The sequence below is a fragment of the Silurus meridionalis genome, chromosome 10, assembly GCF_014805685.1.
Source record: "Silurus meridionalis isolate SWU-2019-XX chromosome 10, ASM1480568v1, whole genome shotgun sequence".
In the NCBI taxonomy this organism is placed as follows: domain Eukaryota; kingdom Metazoa; phylum Chordata; class Actinopteri; order Siluriformes; family Siluridae; genus Silurus; species Silurus meridionalis.
The window spans coordinates 5,419,453-5,440,136 of record NC_060893.1 but is presented as its reverse complement, the minus strand read 5'-3'; the positions used below and the strand labels follow the sequence as shown (position 1 = coordinate 5,440,136).

The following is a 20,684-nucleotide window of genomic DNA, read 5'->3' as shown; positions in this document are numbered from 1 at the left end:
AAGAAACGACTGATTTTGCAAAATGTAGTTGAGTGAAAAGTACGAAATTTTACTTTGAAATGTAGTGAAGTAAAAGTCAGTAAAGTACAGATACGGGAAAGAGCTATTTAAGATTGACAAGATGATAACAGTATGGTGGAAACTGAAAAAATGTGGTGGTGAATGTGAGTGTTTTGAAAAACAATATATCTCTCGTCGTCCTCCAGTGATGTTCTCCTGCTCTTGAAGCATGTGCAAACGACTCATTGCAGCAACACCGTATGTCATGTTAAACATCTCTGGCAGATTTGCATGCAGATATTCACTTTTACTCTTTTTTCTAACTTGCTGTCTGTGACGAAATCGCAGACGTGCTAACACATGTGGTCAGAATAGCACCAGTTAGCATCATTTGTCTTGAATATAAATAGTCTCTTATATAATTCGATGTACAGATTGTAAATAAAATATATAAAGTATGTGTGTGTATGCTTTGGGACAATAAACCTTATATTTTGTTTCTGTACATCATGCACAAAGAAAAAAAATATATAAAAAAGTTTGTAAATACTGCACACACTCCTCCAGTCTGCTAGGTGGCGATAACACACACTATGAACGGCTAAAACCGGAAGAAGGCGCTGAACCTCAGAACCATCTTCTCCACTCCTATAGTGCACTACGATACAGAGGAAATAATAGTGTCTACAGCCTATATAGTGCCCTCTGTATGGCTTGGGGGACTCGATTGGGATACAGCCTGCTTTTTGGAGCAACGTGAGCCCAGATTTGAAACTGGATGGCATTAGAAGAAAATGTCTCAATGGAGACTCATTGATAATATTTTTGTCCTGTTGCACTCTCCATTTATTCCAATCTAATATGTAAATGAGGTTTTATTAGACAAGATGATTGATATATTGTAATAAGTGTGTGCAGTTGAACATGGAAGTCAACCCTGAGTCCACTGATTCACCTGCTATGGTTTTCTTTGATTTGGAGACTACTGGCCTTGGTATGTATTTGAAAACATGAACACTTTCTGCATCATTACAACATAAATCCAGGGCAGTTTGAAGGTCATCCTACTGAAGATCATAAATGAAAATGGTAGCTACCAAAAGACAGACTTACCTGGACAAAATGCTAGAAATTCATTTCAGTTCACTTATATTAATATAGTACTTTGAGTAATTGGACTCAAAGCGTCTTTACAGATATCTGGATATGGGCAACGACTTCTCACGAATGAGCAAGAAGGTATGGCGATAAGGAAAAACTCCCTGAGATGACATGAAGAAACCGAGAGAAGAACCAGACCCACCTGTGATACCTGATCATTATATTTATATACATACTGTATGTATATTGAAAGGAAACTCTAGACCAGGGGTGTCAAACTCAAATTCACAGCGGGCCAAACTCAATAGCCTTTCGAATTCCTTTTTAATGTAAACCTTTTTTCACAGGGCAACAAAAAAACCCGAAAAAACTAATAATAAAATAATAATAATTTCCTTCAGTTAAAAAAAGCAATAATTTAACTATTAATAGTTCATGCTTAGAGTAGAAAAAGTGCATAAAGACAACATTCATTCAAGCTCAGTTTTTACACTCTGATTTACTCTGATTGGTTGAAGTCAGATTCCTGCATCTCTTCTTATATGCACGTGCATCATGTCTGGGTTTAGGCTCTGAGCTGAGCATCATGTCTGGGGTTTAGGCTCTGAGCTGAGCATCATGTCTGGGTTTAGGCTCTGAGCTGAGCATCATGTCTGGGTTTAGGCTCTGAGCTGAGCATCATGTCTGGGTTTAGGCTCTGAGCTGAGCATCATGTCTGGGTTTAGGCTCTGAGCTGAGCATCATGTCTGGGTTTAGGCTCTGAGCTGAGCATCATGTCTGGGTTTAGGCTCTGAGCTGAGCATCATGTCTGGGTTTAGGCTCTGAGCTGAGCATCATGTCTGGGTTTAGGCTCTGAGCTGAGCATCATGTCTGGGTTTAGGCTCTGAGCTGAGCATCATGTCTGGGTTTAGGCTCTGAGCTGAGCATCATGTCTGGGTTTAGGCTCTGAGCTGAGCATCATGTCTGGGTTTAGGCTCTGAGCTGAGCATCATGTCTGGGTTTAGGCTCTGAGCTGAGCATCATGTCTGGGTTTAGGCTCTGAGCTGAGCATCATGTCTGGGTTTAGGCTCTGAGCTGAGCATCATGTCTGGGTTTAGGCTCTGAGCTGAGCATCATGTCTGGGTTTAGGCTCTGAGCTGAGCATCATGTCTGGGTTTAGGCTCTGAGCTGAGCATCATGTCTGGGTTTAGGCTCTGAGCTGAGCATCATGTCTGGGTTTAGACTCTGAGCTGAGCATCATGTCGGGGTTTAGGCTCTGAGCTGAGCATCATGTCTGGGTTTAGGCTCTGAGCTGAGCATCATGTCTGGGGTTTAGGCTCTGAGCTGAGCATCATGTCTGGGTTTAGGCTCTGAGCTGAGCATCATGTCTGGGGTTTAGGCTCTGAGCTGAGCATCATGTCTGGGTTTAGGCTCTGAGCTGAGCATCATGTCTGGGTTTAGGCTCTGAGCTGAGCATCATGTCTGGGTTTAGGCCTGAGCTGAGCATCATGTCTGGGTTTAGGCTCTGAGCTGAGCATCATGTCTGGGTTTAGGCTCTGAGCTGAGCATCATGTCGGGGTTTAGGCTCTGAGCTGAGCATCATGTCGGGGTTTAGGCTCTGAGCTGAGCATCATGTCGGGGTTTAGGCTCTGAGCTGAGCATCATGTCGGGGTTTAGGCTCTGAGCTGAGCATCATGTCTGGGTTTAGGCTCTGAGCTGAGCATCATGTCGGGGTTTAGGCTCTGAGCTGAGGAAATCCTCAGGATTGAGTGAAGGTGTTCATCAGTGAGAATCCTGAGTGGTGTTTTGTTCATCTTCATTAAAGAGAACAGTTACACACACAGATATGTGCTGGTGAACACAGAGAGGATTTGAGCAGCTTGGGCACGGAGTTGGTGCAGTGTGTCGGGAAGAAAACATGGAAACGGTGCAGCACACACAGAGTCGTACTTTGACTTGAGCGTGTCTCTACACTGGAGTTCAATCAGCTCCATTTGGAGGTTGGTTGGTGCGCTTCCCATGTCAATCACAAACGGATTACTGAGCAGTTCAAATCCGCATTTCTGGGATTTAAAGTCGGTAAATCGCCGATAAATTCAGCGCTTATTCAGCGCGGAGTTTTTCAGCGGTCTCGACTGACGCGCATGCGCACTAACAAAGCATTCTGGGATTTGTAGTATTAGCGGTGTATGCGCTATATACTGGCGGGCCAGCTAGATTTTTAAGTTTGACACCCCTGCTCTAGACTCCTTAATTGCAACATCAGTGTTCTGTTTTACAGAAGTCTATAAGATCCAAACGAAGTTATCTTCTGTACCATGAATGAGACGTGAGCATTCTTTTGAGCAGGTGTGATCTTCAGACTGTGCAAGCAAGAACACCGAACCTCATCTTCACATTACGTTCATGGCATTTGGCAGACCTGCATTAGGCAGTAATTAAGGCTCCTGCACTGGCAGCTTGGTGCTGATTTAAACTCGAGACTTTCTGACCAGAAGTCTAACACCTGAACTATTAAGCTAGTAGGGGTGTAACCGTACACAGAATTAAAAGTTTGGTACGTACCTCTGGTACCTTTTAAGTCACGGTTCGGTTCAAGTTCAATATATTTGGGGAAAATGCAAAATTGCTCGTCATTTTTTTTTATCAACGTCATTTATTATTAACGAACAATTTCTCACTCCCAACTCGTCACACATCACACAGTGGAAACACAAAAATGTTATTTATTCAATCAATTTATTCATTCATAAATGAATTCATTTCTTCCATCCTTCTTTCATTCGTACACTCCTTCGATATTAGATTAGATTCAACTTTATGGTCATTGTGCAAGGGAAATGTCAGAAATTATTGAAGCTGTACATTAAATGCGAAATAATCCATATCGTTGTAAAAAACGACAGGAAGTCATCGATTTTACGCATGCGCAGAACAAAATCGCGTTCCCTGAACGGGTCCAGTGGCCACATTGACCAGAGGTGGCAAAAGTACACACATCCTTCACTTAAGTAGAAGTACAGATACTCATGTTGTAAAATATTCAGGTAAAAGGTGACGTACCGATTATACTTTTTTTTTACTGAAGGTAAATTAAAGAAGTTTGTGCTTGGACATGTACTTAAGTAAAAAGTAGTCGTTACTACTACCTGTTTTATTGTCAACCTGGTAACTGGACGTCAAGTCATATTAATATTGGGGCTGTATGGTATATTTAATCGTGATTAATTGTACGATTGTCATAAGTCAACTCGCGACTTTTTTTATCTGTTCTAAATGTTCAAACATTTCAAGTGTTTATGGGCAAATGTTGATGCTTTATGAAAATGTATGTTAATTATTAGTGAAACTCAACAAACTCAACATAGAGCATAAAGACTAAATATGCTTGTAAATGTTTGAAAGTAATTACGGTGTTTTGAAATACGTGAATCATCAGGTCACCAAACCGAACCTTTGCTATGTTTCCACACGGACGATTAATGAGGTGATACCGCAGCAATTGTACCTCTTCTAACTTCCATATGGATTACATAATCAGATATTTGTTTTAGATATGAATTATTCTGATTATTTAAAAGTAGACATTTCGCAATTTATGTCCTTCATGGCGGATTTTGGTTCTGATTTGAGAATCGGCGCATCAGTAAAACAAATATTTATATGCGTGAATAAATAAATAAATGATGCGTTGAAGGTTTTAATTTCGCCTCATATTTATTTATCTATTTTTAATATAACTGGTAAATTTTAAAATCAATTTGTGTTAACAAGCTATTAACGCTTAGTTTTGACAGCCCTATTTAATATATAAATACAAAACGAATTTCAAATTTTGATATCTAATGAATGTGTCCAGGCTGAACATCCACATATAGAACACAAGCAGAGAAAAGATGATGATGATCAGGAATGTCTCTGTTTTCAGTCATGTTTACATCACTGACTCCCTCTGTCTCATCCACGTTAACCCCAGACAACTTGTTTCCTTCTGCCTGCTCATTGTTATCGTCATAAACTAGTCTGTGGTGTGTGAGAGACAGGAAATGATAAACCAGTGGTAGATTGAAAAAGCTGCGCAAAGACAGGAAACGGGTTGATAAGATAAAACCCGCACTTAATGAGAAGAAAAAAATATAGACATTTCACCAAATAGTAACGAGTCTGTTTTGAAAATGTAAGAAGTAGAAATAACAGACGATGAAGTTATGGGAAAGAGTAGTGGAAGCCAGGCTGAGAGAAGAGGTGACCATCTGTAAACTATAGTATGGTTTCATGCAGAGGAAGAGCACCACAGATGCATTATTTGCTTTGAGAATGTTGATGGAGAAGTATAGAGAAGGTCAGAAAGAGTAGCATTGTGTGGTTGTGGATTTAGAGAAAACGTACGACAGGGTACCGAAAGAGGAACTGTGGTATTGTATGAGGAAGTCTGGTGTGTCAGAGAAGTATTTGAGGGTGGTGAAGGACATGTATAAGGACAGTGTGACAGCAGTGAAGTGTGCAGTAGGAACGACAGACTGGTTTAAGGTGGAGGGTGGACTGCATCAAGGATCGGCCCTGAGCCCTTTCCTGTTTGCAGTGGTGGACAGGTTGATGGACGAGGTCAGACAGGAGTCTCCATGGACTATAATGTTTGCGGATGATATTGTGATTTGTGGGGAGAGTAGTGAGCAGGTTGAAAAGAGCCTGGAGAGGTGGAGGTACAGTTGGAGAGAAGAGGAATGAAAGTCAGTAGGAGTAAGACAGAGTACATATGTGTGAATGAGAGGGAGGGCAGTGGAGGGGTGCGGTTGCAGGGAGAAGAGGTGGAGAAGGTGGAGGAGTTTAGGTACCTGGGGTCAACAGTGCAAAGTAATGGAGAGTGTGTTAGAGAAGTGAAAAGAGTGCAGGCAGGGTGGAGTGGGTGGAGAAGAGTGATAGCAGGAGTGATTTGTGATAGAAGAGTATCTGCAAGAGTGAAAGGGAAAGTTTATAGGACTGTGGTGAGACCTGCGATGTTGTATGGTTTATGGATATGGTGAGGGAAGACATGCAGGTAGTTGTTTTGAAAGAGGCAGATGTAGAGGACAGGGGGGTATGGAGACAGATGATCTGCTGTGGTGACTTTTCATGTCATTTCATTAATTTTTCAATAAAATTGCTGTAATATTCTTTATAAGAACTTGCCTAAACTAGATACATATAAGATACAATAAATCTGAAAGACTTCAGTAAACGATTTAGTTGATCAGATTGCGTAGTGTATATCTAAATAGTCCAATACATAAGTAAAAATGTAGGCATGAATACATTTGAATCCAATTTTTTTTCCCATTAACCCCAAAAAAAGGAGACTGAGGATTTGTTCAACTTTATACTTTCTTTCGGCTTCTCCCATCAGGGGTCGCCACACCGGATCCTCCGCATGTTTGATTTGGCACATGTTTTTACACTGGATGCCCTTCCTAATGCAACCCTCCCCATTGATCCGGGCTTGGGACCGGCACTAAGAGTGGCTGGGGTTGGTTCCCTGACCTGGGATCGAACCCGGGCCGCAGCGTGAGAGCGCCGCATCTTAACCACTAGACCACCAGGAACCCATTTGTTAAACATGTCACAAGGCAAAAATACAGTTGAGGGTTTTGACAGAAGTAAAGTCAGTAATGATGTGATTGAGAAGGTTTTGTTTTAAATATATGTACTGCACATTTTAACAATTGGAGTGCATATAAACAGTATGTTAGGAATTTGCGATCTGTGTTGAATTGGAATGATTTCTGATTTTAAGCTAATTAATTGCTCAGTAGCTCCTGGTTCCACAACTCCAACTGCTTGTAGAAGACTGTAGAAAGGACATTACTCATAATCACACACTCTGGTGCTCATGTTGGTTCTCACTTTCTGGTGTTTGTAATGTTTTAATGATTTACAATCACACTCTTAGTGTCACCCAAATGAGGATGGGTTCCCCGTTTGAGTTTTTCTCATGTCATCTACGGGAGTTTTTCCTTGCCACAGTCGCCCCAGGCTTGCTAATCGGAGATTACTCATAATTTCCCTATATTCAAATTTTTGTTCTATACTTTTAACATTCTTTAAAGCTGCTTCGAGACAATGTCCATTGAGAAAAGTGCTATAGAAAATAAACTTGAACTGAATTGAAATAATCAGATTGGATTTATCTGAATTGATGAAAATTGGCCTTTGAGGAATGCAGGCAAATCAAAGTGCTCAGTTTGATGCTCCATCAAGTCTTTAAAGCAAGCCGGTTTTCCAAAGCTCCCTCAACTTATCTTGACTCCATGACCGTTTCTCCTCCAGGGCCCTCGTGTGACATTGTTCAGCTCGCAGCGGTGAGCGGTCATCACACTTTCAACCTCTTTATGGTTCCTCGGTGCAGGATGGAGCCTGGTGCTTCCAGGATTACGGGCTTCAGAGTACGTCGACATCGACTCTTTCGCCACCGCAGGCCAGTGCTCACCAATTCGCTCAAGGAAGCCCTGGTGTGCTTCATCACCTTCCTTCGCATGTTTGGACGCCCTCTGCTGGTGGGTCACAATATCCGCAGATTTGATTGCCTTGTCCTGGCTAGAGTTTTGGACGAGTTTGACCTAAAAGCAACCTTCCAGGATGGAATCTTGGGCTTCCTGGACAGTCTCCCATTGACCCGGCAGCTTCTGAAGGACAGCGGCGTTCAAAGCTTTAAGCAGGAGAACTTGGTTAAGACTGTGCTTGGTGTTTCCTATGCGGCCCACGATGCCTTGAGTGACGTCCAGGCCCTGCAGATGCTTTATCGTGCTCTAAAACCAGCAGCCAATCAGATTCAGCGGCACACGTTCAGCTTGGACTCGTTGTTTAGCAAAAAAACGAAAGACTGAACGAGAGTTTTTTGCTGGATTCAAATGAATGATCCGTGTATAACTCGTTTCGGAGTTTCACTTTGTTTTTAAGAATATTTATTGAATTCCTATATTTAAATAAATGTTTATTTAACTACAAGGAGTTATGAATCAGTTTTGCGCCTTGTTCGGTTTGAATTCAAATTCCACTAACACCATTATCTCATAGCTCTTGGATATCCTGCTTGCTAATATCCTCAGCTATGGTTAGGAATAGATATCTTTTTATTTTTTTTTTTATATATTTTTTGGACCGGTACGCAATTGGGCCAATACCATACTACAGGACAAATGACAGTTATCGATACTTCTCTTGTTTTATCTACATATACTTTCGGTGTTAATGGCGAATGAGAAGCGGCTGCTTGTCATTTTCCGTCCATTAATGATGTCATCAAGTGGCCGTCGTTTGCTCAACGTACATGCGATATCCATGCGCATGTGTGGTGTGTGTTCCTGTGCAGACAATCAGTCATGGCAGAAGTGTTTTATTGTTCAAAAGTGTGGGTTCATGTTACAAAACTTTACAAACAAATCTTCAAAACCAAACATGCCATCTACCTCAAGCAATATTTACTATATCTCCGTCATCTCCTGGCCACAACTCCAACTTTACTGCCTCAGCCTCAAGCGAAGGTAACATTCATTATAAAATAAGTCTTTAGTTAGAACTAAAAGTCTTTCAGGACACCACATCTGTTTTAATATGTGAATCTGATATGAATAACCCCACAGAAAACGATACGCTAAAAAGGGTTTAACCGTCAGGGTCTCACTGACTCTGACACCCAGGAGCAGCCCCTTCACTGTTGTGATGCACGGAAAGAGGGTCCTAGGGCTGTCACTACATTCAAAGTGGAAGATTTATTGCCTGTCACTATGGTGGAGTCAAACTGGTCAAGTCAAGAAACTTTTGTCATTTTAACCATATATACACTACATTTCCAAAAGTATTGGGACTGTTACCACAAAGGTGGAGGCACTCAATTGTATATAATAACATTTTGCATTGACTTAAACTTCACTTTTGAAACCAAACCCACTCCAGCATGGTCCCCTCCAGCATGGCCCCCAGCTCAGTACAAATTCAAGGGGAAGTACCGCAAAAGTAAACACTCGGATACACTGCTAACAATGTAATGTTAAATGTTATAAAACAAATATTCTAGTAGTAAGGGGGACAGACTAAAGCACCGCTCTACTAAACAAAATTTATTTCAAATTCTGAGATTAAAGCACCGCTCTACTAAACAAAATTTATTTCAAATTCTGAGATTAAAGCACCGCTCTACTAAACAAAATGTATTTCAAATTTAAGCACTTTCAGGGACCAATACCTTCCAGGCCTTGAAACCATGTGTGTAATATTCAAGTACTTTCATGAAGCGTGGGACTTATAGAGAGTAGTAATAATAAGTACATGTATTGATAAAATGTAAACGATACCCAACCCTAGTGTACATGTTGCCTTGTTATGACCTGGCATCCCATCTTGGGACTATTCCCACCGTGGCCTGGCGTTCCCGGACCAGGATAAACCGTTTGCTGAAGATGTTCAAAAGAAAACACAAAGTCCTGAAGAATTTCGACAGAATTGTAGTTTATTAGGGTTTAAATAGTTTACACATCCTCATGCCACAGCAGATTCCAAAATGCTAATCCATGCCTTTATTCCGACCCTTCACCGGAGGTAGCAAACACTGAAAATCTGAGGATCTGGTGCACTACCCGCATCGGATGCCCTCGCAAAAAAGTGCACAGAGATTACAGTAAACAAATATTCGTAAAATACTTTGTACATCAAATATCGTCATGTGATTCCAGTAAGAGACGTCTCAGGGAAAGAACAAACACGTACTTGCAGAGGAACAGGGACGGAGGACGGGTAGTACCAGGAACAACTTTCACGCTAGTCATGTAAAAACACTATCAGCAACTTGATCACTGGTTTCCTCTTTCACCAAGAAAAAAACAAAACAAGAGATCTGACCAGCATCCTGTTTACAACCGACTCTATTAGCAGATTCATAAAAGAGTACGTAAAATCGGTTTTACGTTCTTAAATAAAAACCGGAAGTTTTTTTCCTCAGTAGTGGTTATTTTTATAATTTAAAAAGTCCCTGAAGAGTGAGTTTTGCGTTTCACATAGTAAGAGTGATTCGTGAGTCTGCTGACTGAGCATGTGCTTTCAGGTTAAAACATTTCCCTGTGAGAATTTCATTTTACATTAGGTATAACCTTCACAAGTCCTAAGAGGTCATGCGTTATAATATTTTTTCTTTCTTCTTTTCTGGTTATCAACATTTAATTGGCATGCAAATGCCCCAGTCTCTCAAACTGGCTGGTAATGAAATCAATTACACGTTCAGGGTCGCTATATTGTCTTCCACAATAAAGTTGCAGACCTGACAGCCTCCTCCCACTTAAGTGTAAGTGTCCATCACTGACAGGCACAGAGCTATTGTAGTTTGTGTTTGAGTCCCCGATCAAAGCAAATGCTTTTACTTTAAAAACAACTTTTGTTATGAGGAGATCACGAGAAAACAACTTCTGTTGTGAAGAGATCACGAGTCAACAACTTCTGTTATGAGGAGATCATGAGAAAACAACTTTTGTTACGTTGAAATCACAAAAAACAACATTTGTAATGGCCAAATTACGATAAAACAACTTTTATGTCCAGTTCATGAGGAAACAACTTTTGTTATTCCGACAAAATTAAATAGCGATAACAAGAAAACTACTTTGTTATGGCGAAATCACGTAATAACAACTTTTGTTATGGTGAGAAAATTAAGTCGTGATTACAAGAAAACAACTTTTGTTATGTCGAGATCACGAGAAAACAAATTTTTGTTATTCCGGGAAAATTAAGTCGTGATGACAAAAAACTACTGTGATGTTTACATCATGAGAAAACTACTTTGATGTCGAGATCACAAGAAAACTACTTTGATGTCGAGATCACAAGAAAACTACTTTGATGTTGAGATCACGAGAAAACTACTTTGATGTCGAGATCACGAGAAAACTACTTTAGTTATGGCGAAATCGCGTAATAACGTTTGTTATGCCTAGAAAATGAAGTCGTGAAAACTACTTTCACGTCGACATCACGAGAAAACTACTTTCATTATGGCGAGATAACGAGAAAACTACTCTTGTAATGTCAAGTTCATGAGACAAGAAGAAAAGAATAAAACATTATAATGCATGCCCTCTTAGGACTTCTATAATAACCTTAATGCAAGCTGCAATTTATTTATTTTGTTAGACTAAATGCTAATTAGAAAGTCAACTACAACATGCAGCTGCGCATTCGAATGATGATTCTAACTGGGCTGGGTGAGGTGATGTCAGCAGATGACTGGCTCGTTTCTATCAAAGCACATGCGTAATAATAAGGAGGAAACTAAGAGGACTTTTTCTTCAGGCAAACACAAAAGCAAATAATCTCAAATGATTTGTCATGCTCGGCCATAAGTATGCTCGGAATGAGAAAACTGGCACTTTGTAAAGTTACCCATCACCCAAATACCTGTTCCTTAATTCAACCATTATACGGCTCAAAGGAAAGGACCCCTACCAAAAGACACCACATGGGTATATTTCTGTGTGTGTGTGTGTGTGTGTGTGTGTGTGTGTGTGTGTGTGTGTGTGTGTGTGTGTTGTTACTATACTGATTTTGCTTGGTATATTGCTGAAATGGTTTGGTTAATCCTCAGTGGTTATGTTCCCTTAAAGTTGCTGATCAAGGAGCAACGTTAAAACCAATGTATTATGGGTAAAATCATACACGCTGAACATATCAGCGAGAGCAAAACATGTCCTACGAACTCAGGACCGCATTTCTGTCTAGAGAAGACAGCAGGCTCGGAACATTCTAATGCCAGAAGACGATGTCACCTGCAGCGTGACGCTCTCATTGGCTGAGATGAACAGGACGGAACCCTTGTGCAGCATGAGGTCTGATAGAGTGCTGGCCTCTCCTGGATCACTAACAGGATAGACGCACAGTCCAAAGAGCTCATGGTGTACTGCTTCACTGAGGGAGGAACCTAGAGATAGAACACAGCAAAAAAATATTCAACTGTATTTAGTACTTAAATCTAGAACTGTAGATCTGAAGTAGAAGACCACCTAATGTGTGATACTGGTCATGTCATCAGCTTTGAACAAAACAAAATATTTTTTTCCTCATGCCTAATCCCTTCTACTGAAGCATGTGTTCAGAAAACACACTGACGGATCTGATCTAAAACGAATCATTAGGGTTTCTGCTCAAAAACACAAAAAAGTGTGCCTCGAATTCTAACATCAGGGGTGTAACGGTACACGAAATTCACGGTTCGGTACGTACCCTGGTTTTTAAGTCACGGTTCGGTACGTACCCTGGTTTTTAAATATAACATAAAATTGTTATTATTAATATTTGTGAAAAACAGTTGAAATTTTTAAAACACTGCTTGGTTAAATAATATTTTATTATATTTTGTAAAGAATAAAATATATAAAAAATAAAATAGAATAAATGAAATGAAATGAATGCAATACACTTTTATTACATTGAGCAATCGATTAAATTGGCATGAATTAAATTTAATACAAATAAATAAATAAAAAAAAATGCAATTCAACATTACATTTATCAGACCCTATTTGAATAATACAGATGTGTATGTAAGTGTGTGTGTATGTGTTTTACATTTAATATTTATTTTTCTAAAGATATGTTCTACTTAACTGTTCCACTTCTATTTCATCATATTTTACCAAAGATCTTCATTCCCTCTATCCTTCATTCATTCACTCCCTTGATATGTGGATTTTCTTAAAGAAGATTTCCTGAAGCTTCTTAAAAATAAAAACAAAATTGTAGTATAAAACGCTAAACAATCCATATTGCAAGCGCTGGAGATGGCAGAATGTGGCGTCGATTTTGCGTGTGCGAAACAACGCACTATATATTGTGTTTCAGCGCACAACAAATCCTATTTCCGGTACGGACTGAGTAACCACGGTGACACTGCGCTAACTGTAGTTTCGTTTTTATACCCCTGGCATTGTTGGGCAGGTTTTCACGTTTAATAATAATAATAATAATAAAAATAAAACAGTGACTCTGAGCTAAAAGTGTGAGGCGGAGACTAAACAAACGTGAGGTCTGCCACTTACGTGAGGGAAATCAGATTTTAGCTACGTTTCACACGTAAAAAAGAATTGTATTCGGTCTGGTACGAATATGTGTACTGTTACACCCCTAGCTGACGTGCTCTGAAATTCAAGGGAATATTTTTTTCCAGTAATGGGGAGTACAGGAAACTGATCCAGGACTTCATTGTATGATTTAATGGATGATACTGCTAACACGGACGCTCTGTGCAGGAGAGAACAAAGATGGCTTATTTCCTCAGAAGGTTGGCGTCCTTCAACGTCCGCAAAAAGCTGCTACAGATGTTCCGTCAGACTGTTAAGGCAAGTGCCCTATTCTATGCGGAGGTGTGCTGGGAGGCAGCGTCAAGAAGAAGGACGGTCATGTCTGGACACTCTGGTGAGGAATGTGGGCACAGTTGTGGGCTCAGAGCTGGACAGCCTGACATCAGTGGCAGAGACACAGGTGCTGAGCAGGCTCCTGTCAATCATGGACAAGCCACTGCATCCACTGCACAGCACCGACTACAGGCAGAGGAGAGTTGCAGTCTTTCCAGAAGCTCTGTGTGCCTTGCTCTTTTTTGAACTTCAGAATGCAGTCTGTTGTGCTTCTGCGAAACGTGTCTCATGACTAGCATTCCAGATGCTGATGTGGAGCTACCTGGACTGTAACTTCTGGCTGTAAGTTTGCCATTACTTGCCCAGAAATTTTGAACACGCCAGTGTTCTTATTGTTTATATTCCCCCACATGCCGACGCAGTGGTAGTTTTTGACATCATCCATTCCGCTGTTGCTAGACTACAAACACATCACTTGTGTTAATCTCTGCGGACTTTAATCATGTTACTCTGAACCGGCTTTCTCCCAGTATGTGGACTGTAACACCAGGGGAAATAGGACTATTGACTATATGACAATGTAAAGGATGCGTACAGCCCCACCCCTCTGCCTGCACTTTGGAAAGCAGACCACAAGCTTATTCTGCTTCAGCCTCACTGCAAACCAAGAGTGAGGAGGTTACCCACAACCAAACGCTCATTCAGGAACATCTACTTAGGCAGAGCAGGCTTTTAGAGACTGCATCAGGAACACAGACTGGGATGTACTGCAGGGGTCGCACAGTGGGAACATTGAGAAGGTTGTGAACTTCTGTATGGACGTTGTTGTGTTCTGGTAAGAACTGTATGCTGCTATGCAAACAATAAGCCCTGACATCAAGGGTCTTCTGAACCAAAAGAAAGCAGGAGCTTAAGCTTATGCAGAGGGAACTCAAAGTCCAGCTCAGGGAAGGAGCAGTACAACAGGAAGCTGGAGCAGATGTTGCACAATAACAGCATGAAGGAGGTGTGGGACGGGATTAAGATATTCACTTGAAGCAGCTGAAAGCAGTCTCCCCGACATCTCTGGAGAGGGTGCTGTTACACCACATGATACCCCAGGTCCACCATGCCCCTTGACCCTCTGCTGTTTGCATACATTTTTTGACTTCTCCAGTGCTTTCAACACCATCCAGACACTGCTCCTCAAAGATAAGGTAAAACAGATGGGAGTGGGCTCACACCTGGTGGCGTGGATCACAGACTACCTGACAGGGAGACCTCGGTACATGCAACTGGGTGACTGCAGGTCTGACACTGTGGTAAGCAGTAGGGGAGCGCCGCAAGGGACTGTGCTCTCTCCAGTCCTGTTTACCCTGTACATAGCGGACTTTTAACATAACTCAGAGTCCTACCACGTGCAATAGTTCGCAGACGACACTGCTATCGTAGGCTGTATCAGGAGGGGGGAAAGAGGAGTATAGGAAAGTGATCTAGGACTTCAATGGACGATACTGCTAACACGGACGTTCTGTGCAGTAGAGGACATAGACGGCTTATTATCTCAGAAGGTTGGCATCCTTCAACGTCTGCAAAAAGCTGCTACAGATGCTTTGGCATCAAGAAGAAGGACGCCACGTGTCTGGACACTCTAGTGAGGAAGGTGGGCTCGGTTGTGGGCTCAGAGCTGGACTGCCTGACATCAGTGGCAGAGACACAGGTGCTCTCAATCATGGACAAGCCACTGCATCCACTGCACAGCACAGACTACAGGCAGAGGAGCAGCTTCAGTGACAGGCTGCTGTAACCGCCCTGCTCCACTGACAGATTGCGGGGTTGTTCTTCCCCCATGCCATGCGGCTCAATTCCAATTCAGGGGGGAAAAGTCAGTGCTGACTTTCTCACTGTTCTGAACTGTACTACACACTGTAGACTATGCACCTTAACACTCCAGTTTGCACAGGACTTCTTAAAATACTCGGATTTGCACAGGACTTGTTAAAAACACTCAGTTTTCGCACAGAATTTGTAACTAAAGTTTATTACTCTACATTTTTATTTGTATTTATTGCATGCCTTATTGCCTAGGTTTGTGGATACTGCTGGAATTTGTAAATTTCCCATTGGATTGAATAAAGTGTCTGTCTGTCTGTCTGTCTATCTATCTATCTATCTAGTCATAACCTCAGATCATAACCAAAAATTGTGCCCGCTTTCTATAAGGATACATAGGAACAAAAGTTTTGAACACCATAATGTGAGGCGGTCTGTGGTTCAGTGTTCGCGGTTACTCCAAAGGTTTGAGGTCAAAACTAGGATTGAGGACAAAACTTTGCGTGACTTACCTGTATCCTCATGACAGTGAAGTCCGGTACAGGTGGGTCGTACAGGCGGACACAGGGGTCTGAAGGGTCCTGAATTGCGGGAAAGATTTTGGCACTGGCCAGAGCGGGACTGTAGTTTAACATTTCACACAACGTGTTCACATCGATGTACTTCGGAGTCAGTCCGGCACGCACCGTGTTATCCGAACATGCCATGCACTCGATGCAGTCTGGAAGATGAATTTATGGTCAGCATTTTGTCATAGTTTAAGAACAAACAATGAACATCTCAAAAAATGCCTTTTGGCCATGTCTACACAGATACGTTCAGTTTGAAAATGCATATTTTTCCGCCCGTTTTGGTCTTCCGTCCACAATGAGACTCTGTTTATCATTAAACGCTCTGCCAAGTGGATCAATTTGAAAAAACATTTTCTAAGTCATTGCCGTAAAACAAAAAAATAAATAAAAAATAAACGCCATAACTACAAATTTACAGCAAAAATATACGTTTTGCTTATGCGCAGTACAGGGACGTGAGTGTTTTCAGACATTTTGCGGGGGGTTTTCAGACGAAAACACTAATTCATATTCATATAATTTCTAATTCATCCGAATAGTGTGGACATAGCCTTTGTTTTATAAAAATAAATATTTTTACAAATTCTTAATTTAATATTTTAGAAATCTGAATAGGGCAATAAACAAATCAGAAGAAGAGAGTGACCTCCAGACAGATAGGCGTGAGGTTCATTAGCTCCCAGAAACATGGCCTCTCCTGGATGCAGCACAATGCGGTTCAGGAAGTAGATGGAAAAACAGCCAATATCACCTGGGTACTGAGAGTGGAGCCGAAGCAGCAGCTCTCCGTTACTGCTGCATACGTCTTTGCCTGCAGCCTCTAGGACAAGAGGAGAATAAAGAAATAGTGTTTTTTTGTCTTTAATTAAACAACGAATACATCTGGTGTATTCTCCTGGGAGTAGAATGTTCACCTGGAAATTTAAAATGTGTTTTTACCTTCTTCAGAGACTCTTTTCACCAGCATGTTTAGCTGATCTACAAATACTTTCTTCTCACAGTTCATCATCCTGCTGAAGCACTTCTTCAGTGCGAGAGAGGCACGTGCAGGGTTATCTCTGCTTCTCTGCAGCTCATCCGCTGGCTCATTACCTACCAGCGCATGAAATTCTGGGACATCTGTGGGCGAAAAACACAGATTCAGCAAAAATGCACATGGGAATACACGCCGCACAATCCAACGTGGGAACAATGTACTGACTCACTTTTGAGAAACGATATGATTTCTTCCAATGGCCGGAAACCACACAGGCCTTCAAACTCAGTCAGTGCAATCGCCATCTCGGGCTTGTGGTTGTTGTCGGGGTAATGCTCAGGGAACTGGGCGTGTAGCTTAGCCGCTAGCTCCTGAAAAGCATTTAGCTTAGTTTAAAAATGTGTGCAATAAATTGATGTCCAGTGAAATAATATGTATTATTTCCTATTCGATCCCCCTGACCCTTTAATACTCACTCTATTGGGATGAGCTTGGATGGAAAGCGCAGTGTTGACCGACAGCACTTTAAACAAGAAAGGGAGCTGCCCATGGAAGGTGTCTTTGACTTTTGACCCCAAGCATGCTGGGTAATCAGCGATCCACTGCCCTAGGGTCCTCTGCGAAATTCTGTTGTCTTTGATAAGAGCATCTCCTTTAGGGTGGGCGCCCATCCAAAGCTAATAAACACACACATGCGCACATAATGCATCTCACAAGATCTACGAACAACCGTAGATTTGTTTATTCAGCAAAAATACAACTGAGACAGAAGCTTCTAGAGCCTTTACACAGCTACGCGACACCTTCACACAGACCCTGCTTGACTTTTTAGCTATTTAAAGAGCCATGCATGACCTCTAAATGTGTCTCACAGGAGGGGTTCCATTATTTTAATAGACCTGCTATGTTTTTTTTTTTTTGGGATCCAGGCCAAGACAGAAATAAACCGATCCACAAAGGCCAAAGCTATTTACAGATTTGTTGAGCTAAAAGGCATGTGTCAGTTTAATTCATTAAGCAGGGTCACAAAGCAGCTTTATAGAATTCAGGATATAGATTCAGATCTTATATGAGCAAGCCAAAGGTGATGTGCAATCCCAAATCAGCAAACCATTGATAATAGGACAGAAATGACATAGGGAAATCTAAATCTTTCCCGGGGGATAGTAGGTTTAGTCGTCGATCTTTATTTAAAGAACGCAATTAAAAACAAGAGAAGTTGCTTTACTTTCAAGTTTACACTTTACAATTTACTTTGTAACAAAAACAGTCTATTAAAAAGTCTATTAAACTCTATAGTGATTGTGAACATCTCGAAGTTGCCGTGTTAAAAGTAGGAAAATGGAAAGCGTTTCTTCCCCGCGTTTCTTCCCCCCTCTAACTGGACCTAAATTGAACCAAACCTTCATTTAAAAACCAAGAAATGGACTGAACTGTACATTTTGTGTACCTCGGGCTGACAATTCTTTATGTCTTTCCTTTTCACTGAAGTATTTTCTCCTATAAGTGAATGCGAGTGAACGACGCTGGACAGCTGACCGTCACACTCATAGGTGATTCTTCTTCCCTAAACCAATACCACGAGTTTAGAAACACAGGACCTTCTAGCATGTACATTTACAACTAAGTAGCAAAGAGTTAAGGGCCTTGCTTAAGGACCCAGTGGTGGCAGCTGGGATTTGAACTCATGACCTTATGAACCAAGGTCCAATACATTAACCACTGAGCTGCCACCTCATCACTTTCCTTCACTAAAACTTAGAAGACCAGACCTTTTCATTTTCTTCACTACAACGGAGCAGTCAAACCTGCTTTTCCAGCAGTGCGAGGACGCTGTATACAAAACGAGTTCCATGAAGACATAGTCAGCCAATGTTATAGCAGAAGTAGAACTCGAGCATCCTCCAACAAAGCCATGAAGAAAGCCCCACTGAACACCTTTCGTTCTGGAACACCGACTACACTCCCTCAACCAACCAGTACCTGAACACACTAATGCCTACACTAAAATAGTCACAATTCCATTTTTCTATATATAATAGGTGTGTACCGAATGCAATCCCTGTTACGTGCGGAACCAAGTTAAAAATCCCAGTTCCCTCAGGAACGTATTAAGTGGTGGACCGCAGGTTTGTTTAGTCTCCGCTTCGCACTTTGAGCGCAGTGTCACTCTCTTTTTATTTTTTATTATTCAACTTCGAAAGAAATACACAAAAATGGCAGAGGTATAAAATAGTAACCTAAATTTACGTAGTGCACTTTTAAGCAATATACGGATTCTTTGCCGTTTTATGCGCGGCTTCGTGAATTTCTCTTGAAAGGAGAAAATCCCGACAATTCCGCATATCGAGGGAGTGAATGAAGTGTTGTGTCAATTTATTCACTATAATAAAAAAGTACATTTCTTTTATCTGATTTATTTTATTTGTATATATTTTATTTTTTTGAAAATATTAGAAAATATTATTTGATATATTTTTTAACCATTTAATTGAAAGAATTAAAAAAAAAAATTAAATTGTTGTTCACAAATGTTAAATAATAATAAACTGCGTTAATAAAAAAACTACAAGCAATTTTTACGTTTTGCATTTATTCCCCCTCCCCAAACGTACAGAACCGTGAATTGTGTGTCTTATCATATGTTATGATATTATTATTGCGTTATGATCATATAATCGAATTGAGTCAAGTCTTATGGAGGGGTCCCCAGTTGTTGTGCAATTCATAGATTTTTTAATAAAATAATCTTGGGGACCCCCTAAGTCTATTTTTTTACTTGTCATGGGGGTCCCTAATGCCTTATGGGGGGTCCCGGATCCCCCAGCCCCCCCTCAATTCAATCACTGTTGTAATACTAATATAATATGCACATTATTACACAGTCAGGTCCGTGATGGAAAAAAGGTTTTGGACTGCTGGGACATTAAAGATAACATATGACCATCAGAACCTATGGGTGTGATGGTCAGGTGTCCACAAACTCAGCTATAATCAAAAGAAGGTTCACCTGATGAGCAGATAAGCCTGGATCTGTGATCTGTGATGATCAGGTGTAAGTGGATCATGTGCTTACCTCGGCGTATGGTCTGTCATCCTGTATGACAGCTTGAGGATCTCCACCTAGCACCAGCTTGGCCACCTCACTGTCCAGCCCCACCTTCCCCCAGGCATAGTTTTGGACCATGCATGACAGTGGAAACACTGCAGAAGACAAATCAAGAGTCTACACACTTGACTTTACACACCGACACCAAGGAAAAGGCGTTCGATAAGATTTAATCATGTAATCGCAAGACTTTCTCAGGTTTCTCACACACTGCGTCTAGAGACAACTGCACTGCGCTATGGACACCAAGTGCACCATGAACGAACACACACACACACACTGTCACACGCCCACGTCCTGAACGCTTCCCTTTCACATATGAATGCTGGTCCAAAACAATCCTTATTTATAATAACGCTATAATAAAACCCAAAGCTGAATGAAACCCACCTCTCACTTCCTCCATGTCTGAAAGGTGCCACTCCAGCAGGCGTGACGTCACTCCAGCGATGCCAAACCGGAAGTCCATTCATTTTGGCCCACAAAAAAAATATTCATAAAATAATAATTTCATAATGAAGTCATTCTTAGTATTGTTTTTGTTTTTTTCTCCCCCAAAATAATAATAATAATAATAATTACAAAAAAAACCGAATCCAACCACAATTCGCGTTTATTCGTGCGAATTAGTTTTCCGTTTATAATACGGATGACCTTTTATGCATGAGATAATTGTATGGCAAATAAAACATTCATATGTCTTCATAATGATAAAATTTTTTTTTAATTAAATTCAATTCTCGTGCACAATGGTGACGCGGGGC

At 41.0% G+C, this 20,684-nt stretch overlaps 2 protein-coding genes across 2 annotated transcripts; one reads left to right on the top strand and one right to left on the bottom strand.

Moving 5' to 3' along the window:
• Positions 1-714: 714 nt before the first annotated feature.
• Positions 715-8,061, top strand: trex4 (three prime repair exonuclease 4). The gene is made up of 2 exons (XM_046860260.1): positions 715-994; positions 7,384-8,061. Exons 1-2 carry the CDS (start codon positions 925-927, stop codon positions 7,938-7,940), a joined length of 627 nt encoding a protein of 208 aa, XP_046716216.1. The 5' UTR covers positions 715-924; the 3' UTR covers positions 7,941-8,061.
• A 1,483-nt stretch (positions 8,062-9,544) lies between these two features.
• On the bottom strand, positions 9,545-20,470 carry mpi (mannose phosphate isomerase). The gene is given in 9 exon segments (XM_046860250.1): positions 9,545-11,953; positions 11,956-12,019; positions 15,776-15,984; positions 16,482-16,655; positions 16,775-16,954; positions 17,041-17,182; positions 17,288-17,488; positions 19,888-20,015; positions 20,311-20,470. Coding segments are annotated over 9 exon segments (1,314 nt in total). The 5' UTR covers positions 20,390-20,470; the 3' UTR covers positions 9,545-11,816.
• Positions 20,471-20,684: the final 214 nt, after the last annotated feature.